Below are 20,240 nucleotides of genomic sequence, written 5' to 3'. Positions count from 1 at the left end.
CAAATTAACTGCAAAAGACTTGAGAAGAATTAAACGTCAAACTACCAGGAATCCATTATCCTCCAGTTCACCGTATTCCAGAACTGCAACCTACCTGGAGTGTTCAGAAGTACAAAGTGTCAAGTGCTCAGAGACATGGTCAAGGTCAAGAAGACTGAAACAAGACCACCACTGAATAAGATTCACAAGTTAAAGCGTCAAGATTGGGCAAAGAAATACCTGAAGACAGATTTTTCAAAGGTTTTATGGACAGATTAAATGAAAGTGACTCTTGATGTACCAAATGGATGGACCCGTGGCTGGATCAGTAATGGACACAGGGCACCACTTTGAGTCAGGTGCCAGCAAGGTGAAGGAGGGGTGCTGGTATGGGCTGCTATCATTGAGGATGAGGTAGTTGGACCTTTTTGGGTTGAAGATGGACTGAAACTCAACTCCCAAACCTACTGCCAGTTTCTGGAAGATTCTTTCGTCAAACAGTGGTACAGGAAGAAGTCCTCAGCATTCTAGAAGGCCATGATCTTTATGCAGGACAATGCTCCATCACATGCATCCAAGTACTCCACTGCTTGGCTAGCCAGCAAGGGTCTCAAAGATGCCTGAATAATGACCTGGCCCCCTTCCTCACCTGACTTAAATCATATTGAGAACTTGTGGGCCCTTCTCAAACGTGAGATTTACAGTGATGGAAGACAATACACCTTTTTGAACAGCATTTGGGAGGCTGTGGTTGCTGCTTCAGCGAAAATTGATCGTGAACAGATCGAGAAACTGACAGACTCCATGGATGGAAGGCTCATGGCAGTTATTGAAAATAAGGGTGGCTATATTGGTCACTGAATATTTTTGAAAGGCCAAAAATGTTATATAATTGTCATTTTGTGTTACTTGTCTGTTACACTTACTCTAAAAATTGAGAATAAACAAGTGAGTTGAGAGAAATTATTTTTGTAATTTAGTTGCCTAATAATTGTGCACACTAATAGTTGCCTAATAATTGTGCACACTTAAATATTTCCCTGAGAAAGACAAAACTCACTTTTCCTTTGTTAAACATTCAGGTTTGAGGTTCAATAACATTTTGGATTGACTGAGAGCATTGTGTTTGTTCAACAATAAAATGAATCCCGAGGAATACAATTTTCCTAATAATTGTGTAGGCTTGATTACCAACAATGACGAGACGGCCCACAGGGAGGAGGTGAGGGCCCTCGGAGTGTGGTGTCAGGAAAATAACCTCACACTCAACGTCAACAAAACAAAGGAGATGATCGTGGACTTCAGGAAACAGCAGAGGGAGCACTCCCCTATCCACATCGACAGGACAGTAGTGGAGAGGGTAGAACGTTTTAAGTTCCTTGGCGTACACATCACGGACAAACTGAAATGGTCCAACCACACAGACAGCGTGGTGAAGAAGGCGCAGCAGCGCCTCTTCAACCTCAGGAGGCTGAAGAAATTCGGCTTGTCACCAAAAACATTCAAACTTTTACAGATGCACAATCGAGAGCATCCTGTCGGGCTGTATCACCGCCTGGTACGGCAACTGCTCCGCCCATAACCGTAAGGCTCTCCAGAGGGTAGTGAGGTCTGCACGACGCATCACCGGGGGCAAACTACCTGCCCTCCAGGACACCTACACCACCCGATGTCACAGAAAGGCCAAAAAGATCATCAAGGACAACAACCACCCGAGCCACTGCCTGTTCACCCCTCTATCATCCAGAAGGCGAGGTCAGTACAGGTGCATCAAAGCAGGGACTGAGAGACAGAAGCTGTTTTTCAATCTTAAGGCCATCAGACTGTTAAACAGCCATCACTAACATTGAGTGGCTGCTGCCAACATACTGACTCAACTCCAGCCACTTTAATAATGGAAAAATTGATGTAATAAATGTATCACTAGCCACTTTAAACAATGCCACTTCATATAATGTTTACATACCCTACATTACTCATCTCATATGTATGTACTGTACTCTATACCATCTACTGCATCTTGCCATCTTGATGTAATGTATCACTAGCCACTTTAAACAATGCCACTTCATATAATGTTTACATATCCTACATTACTCATCTCATATGTATATACTGTACTCTATACCATCCACTGCATCTTGCCTATGCCGTTCTATACCATCACTCATTCATATATTTTTTTTATGTACATATTCTTATTCATTCCTTTACACTTGTGTGTTTATAAGGTAATTGTTGTGAAATTGTTAGGTTAGATTACTCGTTGGATATTACTGCATTGTTGGAACTAGAAGCACAAGCATTTCGCTACACTCGCATTAACATCTGCTAACCATGTGTATGTGACAAATTTTGGGGCAGCATTTTGGGGCAGCAGGTAGCCTAGTGGTTAGAGCGTTGGGCCAGTAACTGAAAGGTTGCTAGATCGAATCCCCGAGCTGACAAGGTAAAAAAAATCTGTTGTTCTACCCCTGAACAAGGCAGTTAACCCACTGTTCCTAGGCCGTCATTGTAAATAAGAATTTGTTCTTAACTGACTTGCCTAGTTAAGATTTTATTTATTTAAAAAACCTTTAAGACCTGGCCTCCACAATCACCTGACCTCAACCCAGTTGAGATGGTTTGGGATGAGTTGGACTGCGGAGTGAAGGAAAAGCAGCCAACAAGTGCTCAGCATATGTGGGAACTCCTTCAAACTTGTTGGAAGCATTCCAGGTGAAGCTGGTGGAGAGAATGCCAAGAGTGTGCTAAGCGCGCTTCAACGCTTGGCAGTCCAGTTCTGTGAGCTTGTGTGACTTACCACTTCGCGGCTGAGCCGTTGTTGCTCCTAGATGTTTCCACTTCACAATATCAGCAACTTACAGTTGACTGGAGCAGCTCTAGCAGGGCAAACATTTAATTAAATGACATGTTTGAAAGGTTGCATCATATGACGGTGCCACTTTTTGAAAGTCACTGAGCTCTTCAGTAAGGCCATTCTACTGCCAGTGTTTGTCTATGGAGATTCCATGGCTCTGTGCTTGATTTTATATTCCTGTCAGCAACGGGTGTGGCTGAAATATCCGAATCCACTAATTTGAAGCGTCCACATATCTTTGTGTATATATATAGTGTATCTCTACCTTAAACTGACGGATTTTTGTGGGAATTTTTTTATTAAGTTACTTAGAGTGACGCACATGAGTCAATAGACTCCTAAGGATTTTAAACCGACACCAGTGTCAACGACGACTCCTCACTTTGATCACTCATGCTACAGTATACAATGAAGGGAAATGAGACATTTGAATTTAAAATATGAATTGTTTCTCGATAATGCAAAGCTTTCTAGAGCCTTTGCCTTACATCACAAGTTAACATTTGTAGTTCATTAAGGTGAAGTTTTTATTGTATTTAGTATTTGGAGTAATTGAGTTAGGAAATGTCGAATGTAATGATCAAATATAGAGCAAGGAGAAAATTAACTCTTGCTTTTTGTAGTCCCTTCACCATCATTTAAAGAGATATATGCTCCTAATATTTCACATGGGTTGGTTCAGTGCAGACCTGGGTTCAAATACTGTTTGAAATCATTTCAAATGCATAAGCTGGGCTTGATTGAGCTTGCCTGGCGCAATGGAAGTAATATAATAGTCGCAAAAAAGCAAACCCTACCCATCTGGTACTTTAGACAGGCTGAAGCAAATGCTAAATATATTGGAAATATTTCAAATAGTTGTTGAACCCAGGTCTGAGTTGTTTGGTGTTAGTGTGTTGAAGTGTAATGAGATCCACCCTAGGTATGTCCCTCTGTCTTTTAATAGATTGTTCCTGTCTGCCTTGCTAACGGGGAACACGTTCTGTCTAATTTAAGGTCAAGAGCAAAAATACACACGAAGAGGCACAGTGACAAAGTGAACAGAGGTACATAGAAAACAGACCTGGGTTCAAATACCTTTTTTTTTTTTTTCTGGATCAAGAAGGGGCTTACAGTGCCTTCAGAAAGTATTCATATCCCTTGACTTATTCCACGTTTGTTGTGTTACAGCTTGAATTCAACATTTATTTAAAAAATAAATGTCTTACCCATCTACACACCCTTTTTTTTATGTTTTCAAATTTGTTGAAAATGAAATGGAATAATCTCATACAGTACCAGTCAAAAGTTTGACACCTACTGATTCAATTTTTTTTATTTTATTTGTACTATTTGTGTGCAAAGCTGTTATCAAGGCAACGGGTGGCTACTTTGAAGAATCTGAAATATAAAATATATTTAGATTTGTTTAACACTTTTGTGGTTACTACATTATTCCATATGTGTTATTTCATAGGTTTGATGTCTCCACTATTATTCTACAATGTAGAAAATAGTAAAAATAAAGAAAAACCCCTGAATGAGTAGGTGTGTCCAAACTTTTGACTGGTACTGTGAGTATTCACACCCCTGGGTCAATACTTTGTAGAAGCAACATTGGCAGTGATTACAGCTGTGAGTCTTTCTGGGTAAGTCTCTAAGCGCTTTCTACACCTGTATTGTGCAACATTTGCCCATTTTATTATTTTCAAAATCCTTCAAGCTTTATCAAATTGGTTGTTGATCATTGCTAGACAACCGTTTTCAGGTCTTGCCATAGATTTGTATGTATACTGAACAAAAATATAAACAGAACATGCAAAAATTCTAAAGATTTAACTGAGTTACAGTTCATAGAAGGAAATTAGTCACTTGAAATAAATAAATTAGGATGTGGATGTCCTGGGTTGGCGTGGTTACACATGGTCAGCGGTTGTGAGGCCGGTTGGATGTACTGCCACATTCTCTAAAACGACGTTGGAGGCAGCTTATGGTCGAGAAATGAACATTAAATGATCTGGCAACAGCTCTGTTGGACATTGCTGCACTCCGCCTGCCAATTGCACGCTCCCTCAAAACTTGAGACATCTGTGGCATTGTGTTGTGTGACAAAACTGCCCATTTTACAGTGGCCTTTTATTGTCCCCAGCACAAGGTGCACCTGTGTAATGATCATGCTGTTTAATCAGCTTCTTGATATGCCACACCTGTCAGGTGGATGGATTATCTTGGCAATGGAGAAATGCTCACTAACAGGGATGTAAGCAAATTTGTGCACAACATTTCAGAGGAATAAGCTTTTTGTGCGTATGCAACATTTCTGGGATCTTTTGTTTCAGCTCATGGAAAACGGGGCCAACACTTTACATGTTGCGTTTTATATTTTTGTTCAGTACAGATTTAAGTCAAAACTGTAACTTGGGTTACTCAGGAACATTTACTGTTTTCTTGGTAAGCAACTCTGTTTTAGGTTATTGTCCTGCTGAAAGGTGAATTAATCTCCCAGTGTCTGGTGGAAAACAGACTTAACTAGGTTTTCCTCTAGGATTTCGCCTGTGCATAGCTCCATTCCTTTTCATTTTTCTATCCTGCAAAAATCACCAGTCCTTAACGATTACAAGCATACCCATAACATTATGCAGCCACCACAATGCTTGAAAATATGGAGAGTGGTATTCAGTAATGTGTTGTATTGGATTTGCCCCAAACACAACACTTTGTATTCACGACAAAAAGTGAATTGCTTTGCCACTTTTTTTGCAGTATTACTATAGTGCCTTAATGCAAATAGGATGCTATTGGAATATTTTGATTTATGTACAGGCTTCCTTCTTTTCACTCTGTCAATTCGGTTAGTATTGTGGAGTAACTACGATGTTGTTGATCCATCCTCAGTTTTCTCCTGTCACAGCCATTAAACTCTAACAGTTTTAAAGTCAGTTTTAAATCCTTCATCCCCAGGAACTGAGTTAGGAAGGACGCCTGTATCTTTGTAGTGACTGGGTGTATTGATACAACATCCGAAGTGTAATTAATAACTTCACCATGCTCAAAGGGATATTCAATGTCTGCTACCAATAGGTACTCTTCTTTGTGTTGCATTGGAAAACCTTCCTGTTTGAAATTCACTGCTCGACTGAGGGACCTTACAGATAATTGTATGTGTGGGATACAGAGATGAGGTAGTCATTCAAAAATCATGTTAAACACATTGATTGCACACAGATTGCGTCCATGCAACTTATTATGTTATGTGACTTGTTAAGCACATTTTTACTTCTGAACTTAGTTGCCACAACGAAGTGATTGAATACTTTTTGACTCAAGACATTTCAGCTTTTTATTTTGTATTAATTAAAAAAAGAATTGAAAAACATCATTCCAGTTTGACATTATGGGGTATTGTGTGTAAGCCAGTGACAAAAAAAATCACAATTTTAATCTATTTTAAATTCAGTCTGTAACAACAAAATGTGGAAAAAGTCAAGGGATGTGAATACTTTCTGAAGGCACTGTAGGTGGTGAACGTGGCAGGGGACGCGGTCAGCTCATTGGCCCTGCTGAATTTTAGAGGCCCCCATTTTAGCTGTGTAGGGAAGTTCGGCATTTAAGCCAATTTCTCAGTCAATCAATCAATCAATCAAATGTATTTATAAAGTCATTTTTTACATAAGCTGATGTCACAAAGTGCGATACAGAAACCCAGCCTAAAACCACAAACAGCAAGCAATGCAGATGTAGAAGCATGGTGGCTCTGGAAAAGATTTGAGATAAAAAAATAAAATAAAAAGGGTTGAGATTATAATAGTACGTGGCCAAGATGTTCAAACGTTCATAGAAGACCAGCAGGGTCAAATAATCAGTGGTTCTAAAGGGTGCAACAGGTCAGCACCTCAGGAGTAAATGTCAGTTGGGTTTTCATAGCCGAGCATTCAAAGTTAGAGACAGCAGGTGCGGTAGAGAGAGTCGGAAACAGCAGGTCCGGGACAAGGTAGCACGTCCGGTGAACAGGTCAGGGTTCCATAGCCGCAGGCTGAACAGTTGAAACTGGAGTAGCAGCACGACCAGGTGGACTGGGGACAGCAAGGAGTCATCAGGCCAGGTAGTCCTGAGGCAAGGTTCCAGGTCCTCCGGGAGGAGAGGGAGAGAGGTAGAATACTTAAATTCACCCAGGACACCTGATAAGACAGGAGAAATACTCCAGATATAACAAACTGACCCTAGCCCCCCTGACACAAACTATTGCAGTATAAATACTGGAGGCAGAGACAGGAGGGGTTGGGAGACAACACCCCCGAACAGGGCCAACCAGGCAGGATATAACCCCACCCACTTTGCCGAAGCACAGCCCCCACAGGGATATCTTCAAACCACCAACTTACAAGGCTGAATATAACGAAGATCTCCCCCACGGCACGAACCCGAGAGGGGCGCCAACCCGGACAGGAAGATCTTGTCAGTGACTCAACCCACTCATGTGACGCACACCTCCTAGGGACAGCATGGAAGAGCACCAGTAAGCCAGTGACTCAGCCCCCATAATAGGGTTAGAGGCAGAGAATCTCAGTGGAGAGAGGGGAACCGGCCAGGCAGAGACAGCAAGGGCGGTTCGTCGCTCCAGTGCCTTTTCGTTCACCTTCACACCCCTGGGCCAGACTACACTCAATCATAGGACCTACTGAAGAGATGAGTCTTCAATAAAGACTTAAAGGTCAAGACCAAGTCTGCGTCTCTCACATGGATAGGCAGACGATTGTAGCGTACGTGTAGGTATGTACGGCAGGACCAAATCAAGAGATGGGTAGGAGTAAGCCCATGTAATGCTTTGTAGGTTAGCAGTAAAACCTTGAAATTAGCCCTAGCCTTAACAGGAAGCCAGTGTAGAGGCTAGCACTGGAGTAATATGATCAAATTTTGGGGTTCTAGTCAAGATTCTAGCAGTCGTTTTTAGCACTAACTGAAGTATATTTAGTGCTTTATCCGGGTAGCCGGAAAGTAGAGCATTGCAGTAGTCTAATCTAGAAGTGACGAAAGCATGGATTAACTTTTCTGCATCATTTTTGCAATGTTACGTAGATAGAAAAAAGCTGTCCTTGAAATAGTCTTGATATGTTGGTTAAAAGAGAGATCAGGTTCCAGAGTAACACTGAGGTCCTTCAGTTTTATTTTAGACAACTGTACAACCATCAAGATTAATTGTCAGATCCAACAGAAGATCTTTGTTTCTTGGGACCTAGAGCTAAGCTAGCATCTCTGTTTTGTCAGAGTTTTTAAAAGTAAATGTACGCCATCCTCTTCCTTATGTCTGAAACGCAGACTTCCAGGGATGGCAATTTTGGTGTTTCACCATGTTTCATCGAAATGTACAGCTGTGTATCATCCGCATAGCAGTGAAAGTTAACATTATGTTTCTGAATGACATCACCAAGAGGTAAAATATATAGTGAAAATAATTGTGGTCCTAAAACAGAACCTTGAGGAACATTTGTCAGAGGACAAACCATCCACAGAGACAAACTGATATCTTTCCGACAGATAAGATCTAAACCAGGCAAGAACTTGTCCGTGTAGACCAATTTGGGTATCCAATCTCTCCAAAAGAATGTAGTGATCGATGGCGTCAAAAGCAGCACTAAGGTCTAGGAGCACGAGGACAGATGCAGAGCCTTGGTCTGACGCCATTAAACGGTAATTTACCACCTTCATACGTGCAGTCTCAGTGTTATGATGGGGTCTAAAACCAGACTGAAGTGTTTCGTATACATTGTTTGTCTTCAGGAAGGCAGTGAGTTGCTGTGCAACAGCCTTTTCTCAAATGTTTTAGAGGAATGGGAGAGTCGATATAGACCGACTGTTTTCGAGCAAAGTTTTGCATCTCACTATTTTCAATGTCTGCGGTGCTGCTGGTAGCAACGCAATTTCGCTGAGTCTACCTTTAAGCGCAGGGACATTTTTTTTGTCATTTCTAAAGCAAAATTCCTGCAATTCTACAGATATTGCCATGCAGTTGAGAGAACATTGTGCAGTTTTAAAGCATATTTTCTGGAATTCCATGCATTTTGCCATGGCTAATGCTGTGTTCTTTTGCTCAAGCATAATAACCAAATCTATACTGCTAAATTCATTGTTTTGGAAATGTTCATTTTGTCCTTTGCTGTCAAAGATTATATTCTTAAAAAATATACATCATGGCCAGTTTATTAGGTACACCACCCCGTTCACGAAAATGGTTATCTCTTACAGACAGTGACTCACATGGCCGTGGCTTGTTATATAAAGCAGGCAGCGACACATTCAGTTACTGTTTGATTGAATGTTGGAATGGGCAAACAAGTGACCTAAGCGACTTTGAGCGTGGTATGATCGTCATTGCCAGGCGCTCCGATTCCAGTATCTCATAAACGGCCTGCCTCCTGGGCTTTTCACACACAACAGTCTGTCTAGGGTTTACCGAGAATGGTGCGACAACCAAAAAACATCCAGTCAGCGGCAGTCTTGTGGGCATTGATGAGAGGTTGAAGGAGAATGCCAACAATCGTGCAAGCTAGGTGGGCAAATAATGGCACAGTACAACAGTGGTGTGCAGAATGGCATCTCGAAATGCACAACTCGTTGGTCCTTGTCACGGGTGGTCTATTGCAGCAAACAGACACACGGGGTTCCACTACTATCTGCTAAAAACAAGAAGAAGCGGCTCCAGTGGGCACGCGATCACCAACACTGGACAATTTAGGAGTGGAAAAATAGTTAGCATTGAAAGCATTTTTCCATCCTGAAAAATATCAGATAAAGGGAACCTGAGGGAACATATAACACAACAATTACATACTTATTTAATTTATTTCAGAAACAAAGTTATCCAACACTCAATGCCCCTTTGTGAAAAAGTAATTGCCCCCTTACACAGGTTCTTACTGTGGAATGCAGTGTTTGGTTTTCGCCAGGCATAATAGGACCAATGTCATCCAAATGTTATATTTTTTTAATCATTTGTCCATAGAACATTCTTCCAAGAGTCTTGATCATCATCCAGGTGCTTCAAGGTGCTTTTTGGCAAACTTGAGTTAACTTTTTGGATGACTTGGGTCCCATTATGCCTGGTGAAAACCCAACACTGCATTCCACAGCAAGAACCTTATACAAACGGTCAAACATGGTGGTGATAGTGTGATGGTTTGGGGATTCTTTGCTGGCTGAATCATTTCAAATACTTTAGCTGTGCTTGATTGAGTTTGCCTGTTGCAATGCATTCAAGTCCCAAAAAGTGCAAACACCAACCACTACAGGCAGGCAGGCTAAAGCAAATTCTCAGTATTTGACAGGTCTGATAGAAACATATTTTCTATTGTAACTGATACAGATTAAATTATGTTCTCTAGGGAAGAGAAATGGGATACCTAGTCAGTTGCACAACTGAATGCATTCAACCGAAATGTGTCTTCTGCATTTAACCCAACCCCTCTAAATCAGAGAGGTGCGGGGAGCTGCCTTAATCGACATCCATGTCATTGGCGCCCGGGAAGCAAGTGTTGTTGGGGGGGTTAACTGCAGCAGATTTCTCCACCTTGCGGGCTCGGGGATTTGAACCAGCGACCTTTCGGTTACTGGCCCAATGCTCTTAGCCGCTAGGCTACCTGCTGCCATATAAGTGGCAATGTGAATTAAACTATTATTATTATTATTAGTAGTACTGTTGATCTCATCCCAAGTGGTGAACATACCATATCAAACACGGTGTAATGAGCCACATGATTCACCTGAGCCATATGCAATTATGCAAGTTATTTGGATGAGTAGTGATACTGATATTCATGTACCTATGCATGCAGTGGTGGACAAAGTACCCAATTGTCAATGACTCAAGTAAAAGTCATCCAGTAAAATACTACTTGAGTAAAAGTCTCTAAAATTATTTGGTTTTAAATATAGTTAAGTATCAAAAGTATAAATATAAATAATTTAAAATTCCTTATATTAAGCCTGTTTTGAACAGGGCTGGGTGCTGTGGTGCTTTGGGTCTGGTGTGTATCCATGCAGTACACAAAGAGGAAGTGACATTGAGAAGTGAGTGTAGATTGACACTTGTGCTTTCTCTCACCATACCCACCTGATCTAAGAGTAGTTTCAGGGCAGGCAGATGTTCACTAGGTTGCGTCCCAAATGGTACCGTACTTCCTATGTATGTAGGGAATAGGGTGCCAATTGGGACACAGACCCAGAGATGTCATATCCTGTTCTGTGGGTTCACAAATACAGAAGAAAAATGTATCATAGAGGAAGTTGTCAATAGCAGCCTTAGGGGGAAGTTTAATATCAGTCATAGAGCTATGCTACAATGCTTCTAGTCCTACTCCTTCGATGGTATTAACCCATTGCTAGGGTATTGGGTTTTTCCTGGTTGGTACATGTATACATAGCTACAATTTGCAATTTGGTATAAGGTCTTGCCTTTCACTTCTTCTAATTTTAAAGAGACATTCCACTCCAAAATCAAAGTTTGACCGATGTTTTCAGAGCTCAAAAGTGGTCTAATGTAGATCGTCCATGTCCCAGGGCATTTGTTTTGTAGATGCAGCTATATGTCACAATCCGAAATGAATAAATGTTTTTCCAGATGTGTGGTTCTTTGGGCTGAGGCATATACAACCAATTGCATGGAGTGTGGACGCATCATGAAATTAGACTACCTTTTGATGTAGGTAAACTGATGTAAATAAATCCAACTCAAGCAACTCTTTCTCTCTCCCTTTATCTCTTGCTTTCTCTCTCACGCCACACAAGCTTTAATTAGCTAACTCTAATCCTAGCATTCACTGCTCACAGGAGTTCACAGGATTTACCCTGCCTCACAGGGCAACCCAGTTAAACACACACTCACTCTGTATCTCAGGGAAAAAAATGTACCTCCCACTCGCTCCTCTATGTTGACATAACCAGGTATCCACATTGCGTAACAGTGACTTTGAATACAATTGGTCTGCCTCTCTCTAAAAAGTTGTGTTTGTCAATGAAATGACGAGTGAGGTAAATACCGTGAGTGGCCTGGATGGCATGTGTCACAGTTAGTGTTAGCAGAGAGGATTGTGGGTGTTGTAGTGCTCCTAGTACTCATGGATTGTCCACTTCCTGGTCTTTAGGAATGCCTCAGGCCTTTTTTATCAGAGAAAGTGGGACATGAAACCATCAGATCGTCCAATTATCACATTTTACTACTCTCTGCAAATGGTTTTTCTTTCTCAGCGGGTGTTTGTATATTATTTGTAAGGTTTACACCTTGTCCCTGATCTTGTTGTTTTCACTGTGCTCTTTTGACAGGATTCAACAGTTTACGAGAAAGAAAAGGACATCATCTCCATCGTGAGTACACTCATAGCCACTACTTTCTTTCCCTCAACTACTGCCTTTTCTAAAAACTGTTCCTAATTATAAGTTCATTGAAAGAATTTTCTGTATCTGTTGTTTATTCAATAAATTGATGTTTTGATTAAATCTGTCCCTACTCAAATACACTACATGACCAAAAGTATGTGGACACCTGCTCGTCAAAATCATGGGCATTCATATGGAGTTGGTCCCCCTTTGCTGCTATAACAGCTTTCACACTTCTGGAAAGGCTTTCCACTAGATGTTGGAACATTGCTGCGGGGACTTGCTTTCATTCAGCCACGAGCATTAGTGAAGTCGGGCACTGAAGTTAGGCGATTAGGCCTGGCTCGGCAGTTGGCATTCCAATTCATCCCAAAGGTGTTTGATGGGGTTGAGGTCAGGCCTCTGTGCAGGCCAGTCAAGTTCTTCCACACCGATCTCGACAAACCATTCCTTTATGGACCTCGCTTTGTGCAGAAGGGAATTGTCATTCTGAAACAGGAAACGGCCTTCCCCAAACTGTTGCCTTAAATTTGGAAGCACAGAATCATCTACAATGTCATTGTATGCTGTTGTGTTAAGATTTCCCTTCACTGAAACTAAGGGGCCAAGCCCTAACCATGAAAATCAGCCCCAGATCATTATTCCTCCTCCACCAAACTTTACAGTTGGCACTATGCATTGGGGAAGTAGCGTCCTCCTGGCATCCGCCAAACCCAGATTCGTCCGTCAGACTGCCAGATGGTGAAGCATGATTCAGCACTCCAGAAAACGCTTTTCCACTGCTCCAGAGTCCAATGGCAGTGAGCTTTACACCACTCCAGCCAACACTTGGCATTTTGCATCTTAGGCTTGTGTGCGGCTGCTCGGCCATGGAAACCCATTTCATCAAGCTCCCGACGATCAGTTCTTGTGCTGACGTTGCTTCCAGAGGCAGTTTGGAACTCGGTAGTGAGTGTTGCATCTGAGGAAAGACGATGTTTTACATGCTTCAGCACTTGGGGTCCTGTTCTGTAAACTTGTGTAGCCTACCATGTTGCGGCTGAGCCGTTGTTGCTCGTAGACGTTTCCACTTCACAATAACAGCACTTATAGTTGACCGGGCATCTCTTGCAGGGCAGAATTTTATGAACTGACTTGTTGGAAAGGTGGCATCCTATGACGGTGCCACATTGAAAGTCACTGAGCTCTTCAATAAGGCCATTCTACTGCCAATGTTTGTCTATGGAGATTGCATGGCTGTGTGCTCGATTTCATATACCTGCCAGCAACGGGTGTGGCTGAAATAGTAAAATCCAGTAATTTGATGGGGTGTCCACATACTTTGGTGTATATATAGTGTGTCTACTAGATGTGCAGTGCAACCCCCCAAAACTATTTTTATTGTAATCAACTATGTGTGTTTTTTATCCCTGTTCACTCCTCTTTCTGTAGGTTTTACACATGTTCCCCACCCCTTGGCTGTCAACCCTTCTAATTTAGTCTACCCTGCGCGCACAACCCATGTCTAATTCCTAGTATCAGGCAGCGTTTGGAACTGCCAATCTGCGGTCAAGAAGGCTGAGTTCATGTCAGCCTATTTTGCCCTTAAATCCCTCCACTTTTTGGCGCTGAAGGAGACATGGATTACCCCAAAGAACACTGCTACTCCAGCTGTTCTATCGTCTTCTGACTAAGTGTTCCCTCATAGACTGAGAGCATCTGGATAGTCGCGCTGGTGGCACAATGCTACTAATTTCTCCAAAGTCAAGATTTTTCATATTTTCCCCCTCTCTAACCTGTCTATCTCCTCATTTGAATTCCATGCTGTCATTGTCACTTGTCCACTCAAGCTTTATATTGTTGCCATCTATCACCCAACATTTGCTCTTCCTTAATGAGCTTGACACCTTGATGAGCTAATTTCCCAACAATGGCTCACCACTCATCGTACTGGGTGACTTCAACATCCTAACTTCTGACTTAGATGAATTTCTTTCCGCATCTTTCTTTCCTCACCTTTCCTTTTGTTGACTTCTCCTTTTCCCAGTCCCCTCCCACTCACAAGGCAGGCAATGTGCTTGACCTCATCTTTACTAGAGTCTGTTTGCCTACTAATCTCACTACAACCCCCCTCCGTGTCTCTGCTCACTACTTTGTTTATTGTTCCTTTCCCTCTCTCCAGCAACCTAAACAACTCAGCTCCTACCCAGACGGCCATGCACCATTGCAATCTCCGCTCTCTCTCTCTCCCATTACTCTCTCATCTTCTATCCTATCATCTCTACCTTCTGCTAAATCCTTCTCTCCTGTCTCCTAATTTTGCCTCTTCAACCTTACTCTCCTCCCTTTCCACATCCTTTGACTCTCACTGTCCCCTTTGCTCCCGACTGTCTCGGCCCTCCGCTCCTACTCCGTGACTGAGTGACTCACTGCGAGCTCATAGAATAGGGCTGCGGGCAGCTGAGCGGAAATGGAGGAAAACTAAACTTCTTGAGTACCTATCATCCTTCCACTCCTTCCTCTTTACCTTCTCTTGCTTTGTATGCTCTGCTAAAGTTGCTTTCTATCTCTCTACATTTCAAGCTTTTTTAGATGTATCCTCTGCTTTTGACACAAGCATCCCATCCTCTTCTCAGGGCTGGATGTCTCAGGCTCTGCACACTCTTGTATTGCATCCTACCTGGCAGGTCGCTCCTAGCAGATGACTTGGAGAGGATATGAGCCTGCACCACATGCTTTCACTACTGGTGTCCCCCAGGGCTCAGTTCTAGGCCCTCGTTTATCTATACACAAAGTCACTCATTGCGCAAGGTCTCTCCTATCATTGCTATGCGGATGACATTCAACTACTTTTCTCCTTCTCCCCTTCTGACACCCAGGTGACAACACGCATCTCTGCATGCCTGGCAAACTTTGTTGTCGGCTCACTACCTTAAGCTCAACCTAGACAAGACAGAGCTCCTCTTCCTCCCGGGGAAGGCCTGCCAGCTCTAAGACCTCTCCATCACAGTTGACAACTCGGTATCCCCCTCCCAGAGTTCAAAAAAACTTATCATGACCCTGGACAACACCCTGTCATTCTCTGCAAAAATCAAAGCAGTGATTCATGCTCTACAACATCCATAACGTATGACCCTTCCTCACACAGGAAGCGACGCAGGTCCTAATCCAGGCTCGTGTCATCAACCTTCTCAAATTCTCCCATGTCACCCCGCTCCTCCGCTTACATCCACTACAAGACTATGGTGCTTCCCTTCGGAGCAGCAAGGGGAACTGCTCCTCCCTACCTTCAGGCTATGTTCAAACCCTACACCCCAACACAAGCACTTGGCTATGCTCAAACCCTATGGGGGTCAGCTCCTGCTCAGCCCAGTCAAAGCTCTTCTCTGTCCTGGCACCCCAATGGTGGAACCAGCTTCCTCTTGAAGCTAGGACAGCAGAGTCCCTGCCCACCTTCCGAAATGTCTAAAAACCTACCTCTTCAAATAGTATCTTAAATGAATCCCAGAGAACCCCACCGCCCACACACACAAAAACAATCCTAGTAGTATTGACTTTACTGATAAGTACTTTATTGATACGACTGTGATGTGTTGTTGTCTCACCCAGCTATCGTAAGGTGAATATACTAATTGTAAGTCACTCTGGATAAGATCTGTAGAAATCAAATTGTAGACCCATATAATATATCACATATAAGTGAAACAATTTTTCATATACAACATCTGTCTGTCCCGTCAGTGTCGTCAGTTGGAGGCAGTGTGCGATGAAATCCTGAACTGCAGTCCAGAGGCGCTCCTTACCCACACTGCCCAGCTGGAGAGTGTTGACTTGGTGCCTGTCTCCCCCGGCGACCACCTGGTAACTGGCCCACTGTCAATGTCAAAAATGTTAACGAACCAATCAGATCTGGGACCGGCTTGGGCTCTGTCTGTTTCTTCCTTTGCCTCTGCCACGTCTCCCTCTACTTTTGGTTAGTCAGGTTGGTCAGAGACAGTGAAAATCAGAACACCTTCTATTGAGCGCCTTCTGCCTCTACCTTCTGTCTCTACCTCTATCTTACTAATCTGACATAAGTCCTTTAGGTCAGCCTGGTCGTCCTTTAGGGATGACTCATGTTTTCTCCATCTCTCTCTGCTCTACATTTCGAACTTATTACTTCTCTCACTCTCTGTCCTCCTTATTTCCCTTCTGTTTAATCATCCTCTGATCATTTCTTCAAACTTCTTGTACACTTTCCTCCAGCTCTCACTTTATGCAATTAGTCCTCACTCAACCTCCATTGTTATACAGTGCCTTCGGAAAGTATTCAGACCCCTTCACATTTTGTTACGTTACAGCCTTATTCTAAAATTGATTAAAAAACATTTCCTCAGCAATCTACACACAATACCCCATAATGACAGTGACATTTTGTTTTTACAAATAGAAATACCTTATTTACATAAGTATCCAGTCCCTTTGCTATGAGACTTGAAATTGAGCTCAGGTGCACCCTTTTTCCATTGATCATCCTTGAGACATTTCCACAACTTGATTGGAGTCCACCTGTGGTAAATGCAATTGATTGGACATGATTTGGAAAGGCACACACCTGTCAACATAAGGTCCCACAGTTGCAAAAACCAAGCCACGAGGTCGAAGGAATTGTCCATAGAGCTCCGAGACAGGATTGTGTCAAGGCACAGATCTGGGGAAGGCTACCCCAAAATTTCTGCAGCATTGAAAGTCCCCAAGAACACAGTGGCCTCCATATTTAAATATTTTCTCCCCAATTTTGTGATTACAATCTTGTCTCATTGATGCAACTCTCCAACGGGCGGAGGTCGAGTCATGCGTCCTCCGAAACATGACCCGCCAAGCCGCGCTTCTTTAACACCTGCTCGCTTAACCCTGAAGCCAGCTGCACCAATGTGTCGGAGGAAACACCGTTCAACTGACGACCGAAGTCAGCCTGCAGGTGCCCGGTACGCAAAAAGGATTCGCTACAGCGCAATGAGCCAGGTAAAGTCCCACCGTCCAAACCTTCCCCTAACTCAGATGACGCTGCGCCAATTGTGCACCACCCTATGGGACTCCCGGTCATGGCTGGTTATGGCACAGCCTGGCATCGAACCCTAGGCGGTAGTGACGCTGCAATACTGCGATGCGGTGCTTTAGACCACTGCACCACCCGGGAGGCTTCTTGTCTCCATAATTCTTAAATGGATGAAGTTTCAAAGCACCAAGATTCTTCCTAGAGCTGACCGCCTGGCCAAACTGAACAATTGCAGGAGAAGGGCCTTGGTCAGGGAGGTGACCAAGAACTGGATGGTCACTCTGTCAGAACTCTAGAGTTCCTCTGTGGAGATGGGAGAACCTTCCAGAAGGACAATCATCTCTGCAGCACTCCACCAATCAAGCCTTTATGGCAGAGTGGCAAGACGGAAGCCACTCCTCAGTAAAAGGCACATGACAGCCCACTTGGAGTTTGACAAAAGACACCTGAAGACTCTCAGACAATGAGAAACAAAACTCTCTGGTCTGATGAAGCCAAGATTGAACTCTGGAGGAAACCTGGCATTCATCCCTATGGTAAAGCATGGTGGTGGCAGCATCATGCTGTGGGGATGTTGTTCAGCGGCAGGGACTGAGAGACTAGTCAGGATTGAGGCAAAGATGAACGGAGCAAAGTACATCAAAATCCTTGATGAAAACCTGCTCAGGACCTCCGACTGGGGCGAAGGTTCACCTTCCAACAGGACAACGACCCTAAGCACACAGCCAAGTCAGCGGAGGACTGGCTTCGGGACAAGTCTCAATGTCCTCGAGTGGCCCAGGCATAGCCCGGACTTGAACCCGATCGAACATTTCTGGAGAGACCTGAAAATAGTTGTGCAGCACCACTCCCCTTCCAACCTGACAGAGCTTCAGAGGATCTGCAGAGACGAATGGTAGAATCGAGTATAGGGTCTGAATAATTATGTAAATGTAATATTTCATTTTTTAGCAAAAATCGAGAAAAAAAACAGTTATTCTTTGTCATTATGGGGTATTGTGTGTAGATTGATGAAGGGTAAAATTATTCAATCACTTTTAGAATAAGGCTGTAACAAAATGTGGAAAAAGTCAAGGGGTCTGAATACTTTCCCGAAGGCACTGTAGGTGTCCACTTTTCTCTCTTTGCTGTTCCATTGGTATTAGAACTTGGCTGGCATAGAGGATTTACTGCAGTCTGGTGCATGTCACATTGCACTGCAGTGATTTAAAACCCTGTTGTGTTTTAAATCCACAGTCAGAAGAATCTCATAGAAAATGAATATAGAATTTCTTTAAAAATCTAAAATGTTCATCATGAGAAACGGAATATAGAATCTCTATGATTGATCTGCTCTAGCTGCCCAACAGTCTTTTTCTCACCCAGATCTGGGTTCAGATAGTATCTGTATTCTTTCCCATCCTTTTCATGTTTGGTTGAACCTGCCTGGAGTGCCAAATCTGCAGTTTTGCAACTTCCATTGGTTCTTTCACGCCAGGCAAGCTCATTTAAGCGCAGCTAAAGCACCTGAAAGAAAACAAATATGGGTTGTTCCACTAAATGAGTACCCTTTCACACCAATATAGAATTCTATATGTCAGTTTTTTTATTAAGTGCCCTTTAATATAGACCACATGGAAAATTCAATAAATAGATTTTTACATGAAAAAATCTTATAAAGTGAAAAATTCAGAATTTTGACATGTCACTCTGTGCACCTTCTGTGACTTCTAGGAAGATTTTAACCCACTTAACCCCAACATTTCTGCAAGTTTTCACCAACATTGTAAGCCCCTCGTTATTGTTTTGCTTTGAGTCATTTCTGAAGATTATTATAAATGCCTGTCCCTAATTTCAAGGTCAACCCTGTTGCGTGAATTAAACTTTCATTTTAATGTGAGGAAACTATTCCTTTTTAAATACACTGCTCAAAAAAATAAAGGGAACACTTAAACAACACAATGTAAATCCAAGTCAATCACACTTCTGTGAAATCAAACTGTCCACTTAGGAAGCAACACTGATTGACAATAAATTTCACATGCTGTTGTGCAAATGGAATAGACAACAGGTGGAAATTATAGGCAATTAGCAAGACACCCCCAATAAAGGAGTGGTTCTGCAGGTGGGGACCACAGACCACTTCTCAGTTCCTATGCTTCCTGGCTGATGTTTTGGTCACTTTTGAATGCTGGCGGTGCTTTCACTCTAGTGGTAGCATGAGACGGAGTCTACAACCCACACAAGTGGCTCAGGTAGTGCAGCTCATCCAGGATGGCACATCAATGCGAGCTGTGGCAAGAAGGTTTGCTGTGTCTGTCAGCGTAGTGTCCAGAGCATGGAGGCGCTACCAGGAGACAGGCCAGTACATCAGGAGACGTGGAGGAGGCCGTAGGAGGGCAACAACCCAGCAGCAGGACCGCTACCTCCGCCTTTGTGCAAGGAGGAGCAGGAGAAGCACTGCCAGAGCCCTGCAAAATGACCTCCAGCAGGCCACAAATGTGCATGTGTCTGCTCAAACGGTCAGAAACAGACTCCATGAGGGTGGTATGAGGGCCCGATGTCCACAGGTGGGGGTTGTGCTTACAGCCCAACACCGTGCAGAACGTTTGGCATTTGCCAGAGAACACCAAGATTGGCAAATTCGCCACTGGCGCCCTGTGCTCTTCACAGATGAAAGCAGGTTCACACTGAGCACGTGACAGACGTGACAGAGTCTGGAGACGCCGTGGAGAACGTTCTGCTGCCTGCAACATCCTCCAGCATGACCGGTTTGGCGGTGGGTCAGTCATGGTGTGGGGTGGCATTTCTTTGGGGGGCCGCACAGCCCTCCATGTGCTCGCCAGAGGTAGCCTGACTGCCATTAGGTACCGAGATGAGATCCTCCGACCCCTTGTGAGACCATATGCTGGTGCGGTTGGCCCTGGGTTCCTCCTAATGCAAGACAATGCTAGACCTCATGTGGCTGGAGTGTGTCAGCAGTTCCTGCAAGAGGAAGGCATTGATGCTATGGACTGGCCCGCCCATTCCCCAGACCTGAATCCAATTGAGCACATC

The 20,240-nt window shown here is 43.3% G+C and overlaps 1 protein-coding gene across 3 annotated transcripts in view; it reads left to right on the top strand.

The window, feature by feature from the left end:
- cnksr1 (connector enhancer of kinase suppressor of Ras 1) overlaps positions 1-20,240 on the top strand; it is an 89,965-nt gene that overhangs the window by 24,134 nt on the left and 45,591 nt on the right. For 2 of the 3 annotated variants that reach the window (XM_014210099.2, XM_014210098.2), the window contains exons 5-6: positions 12,134-12,175; positions 15,908-16,027. In XM_014210099.2, the coding sequence (XP_014065574.1) occupies positions 12,134-12,175; positions 15,908-16,027 (162 nt within the window). The remainder of the gene's footprint in view (positions 1-12,133; positions 12,176-15,907; positions 16,028-20,240) is intronic. The other variant, XM_014210100.2, reaches the window with a different exon arrangement.

Source organism: Salmo salar, chromosome ssa09 (assembly GCF_905237065.1).
Source record: "Salmo salar chromosome ssa09, Ssal_v3.1, whole genome shotgun sequence".
Taxonomy (NCBI): domain Eukaryota; kingdom Metazoa; phylum Chordata; class Actinopteri; order Salmoniformes; family Salmonidae; genus Salmo; species Salmo salar.
Note: the sequence above shows the minus strand (reverse complement) of the source record. Positions and strands in the feature narration are given on the sequence as shown.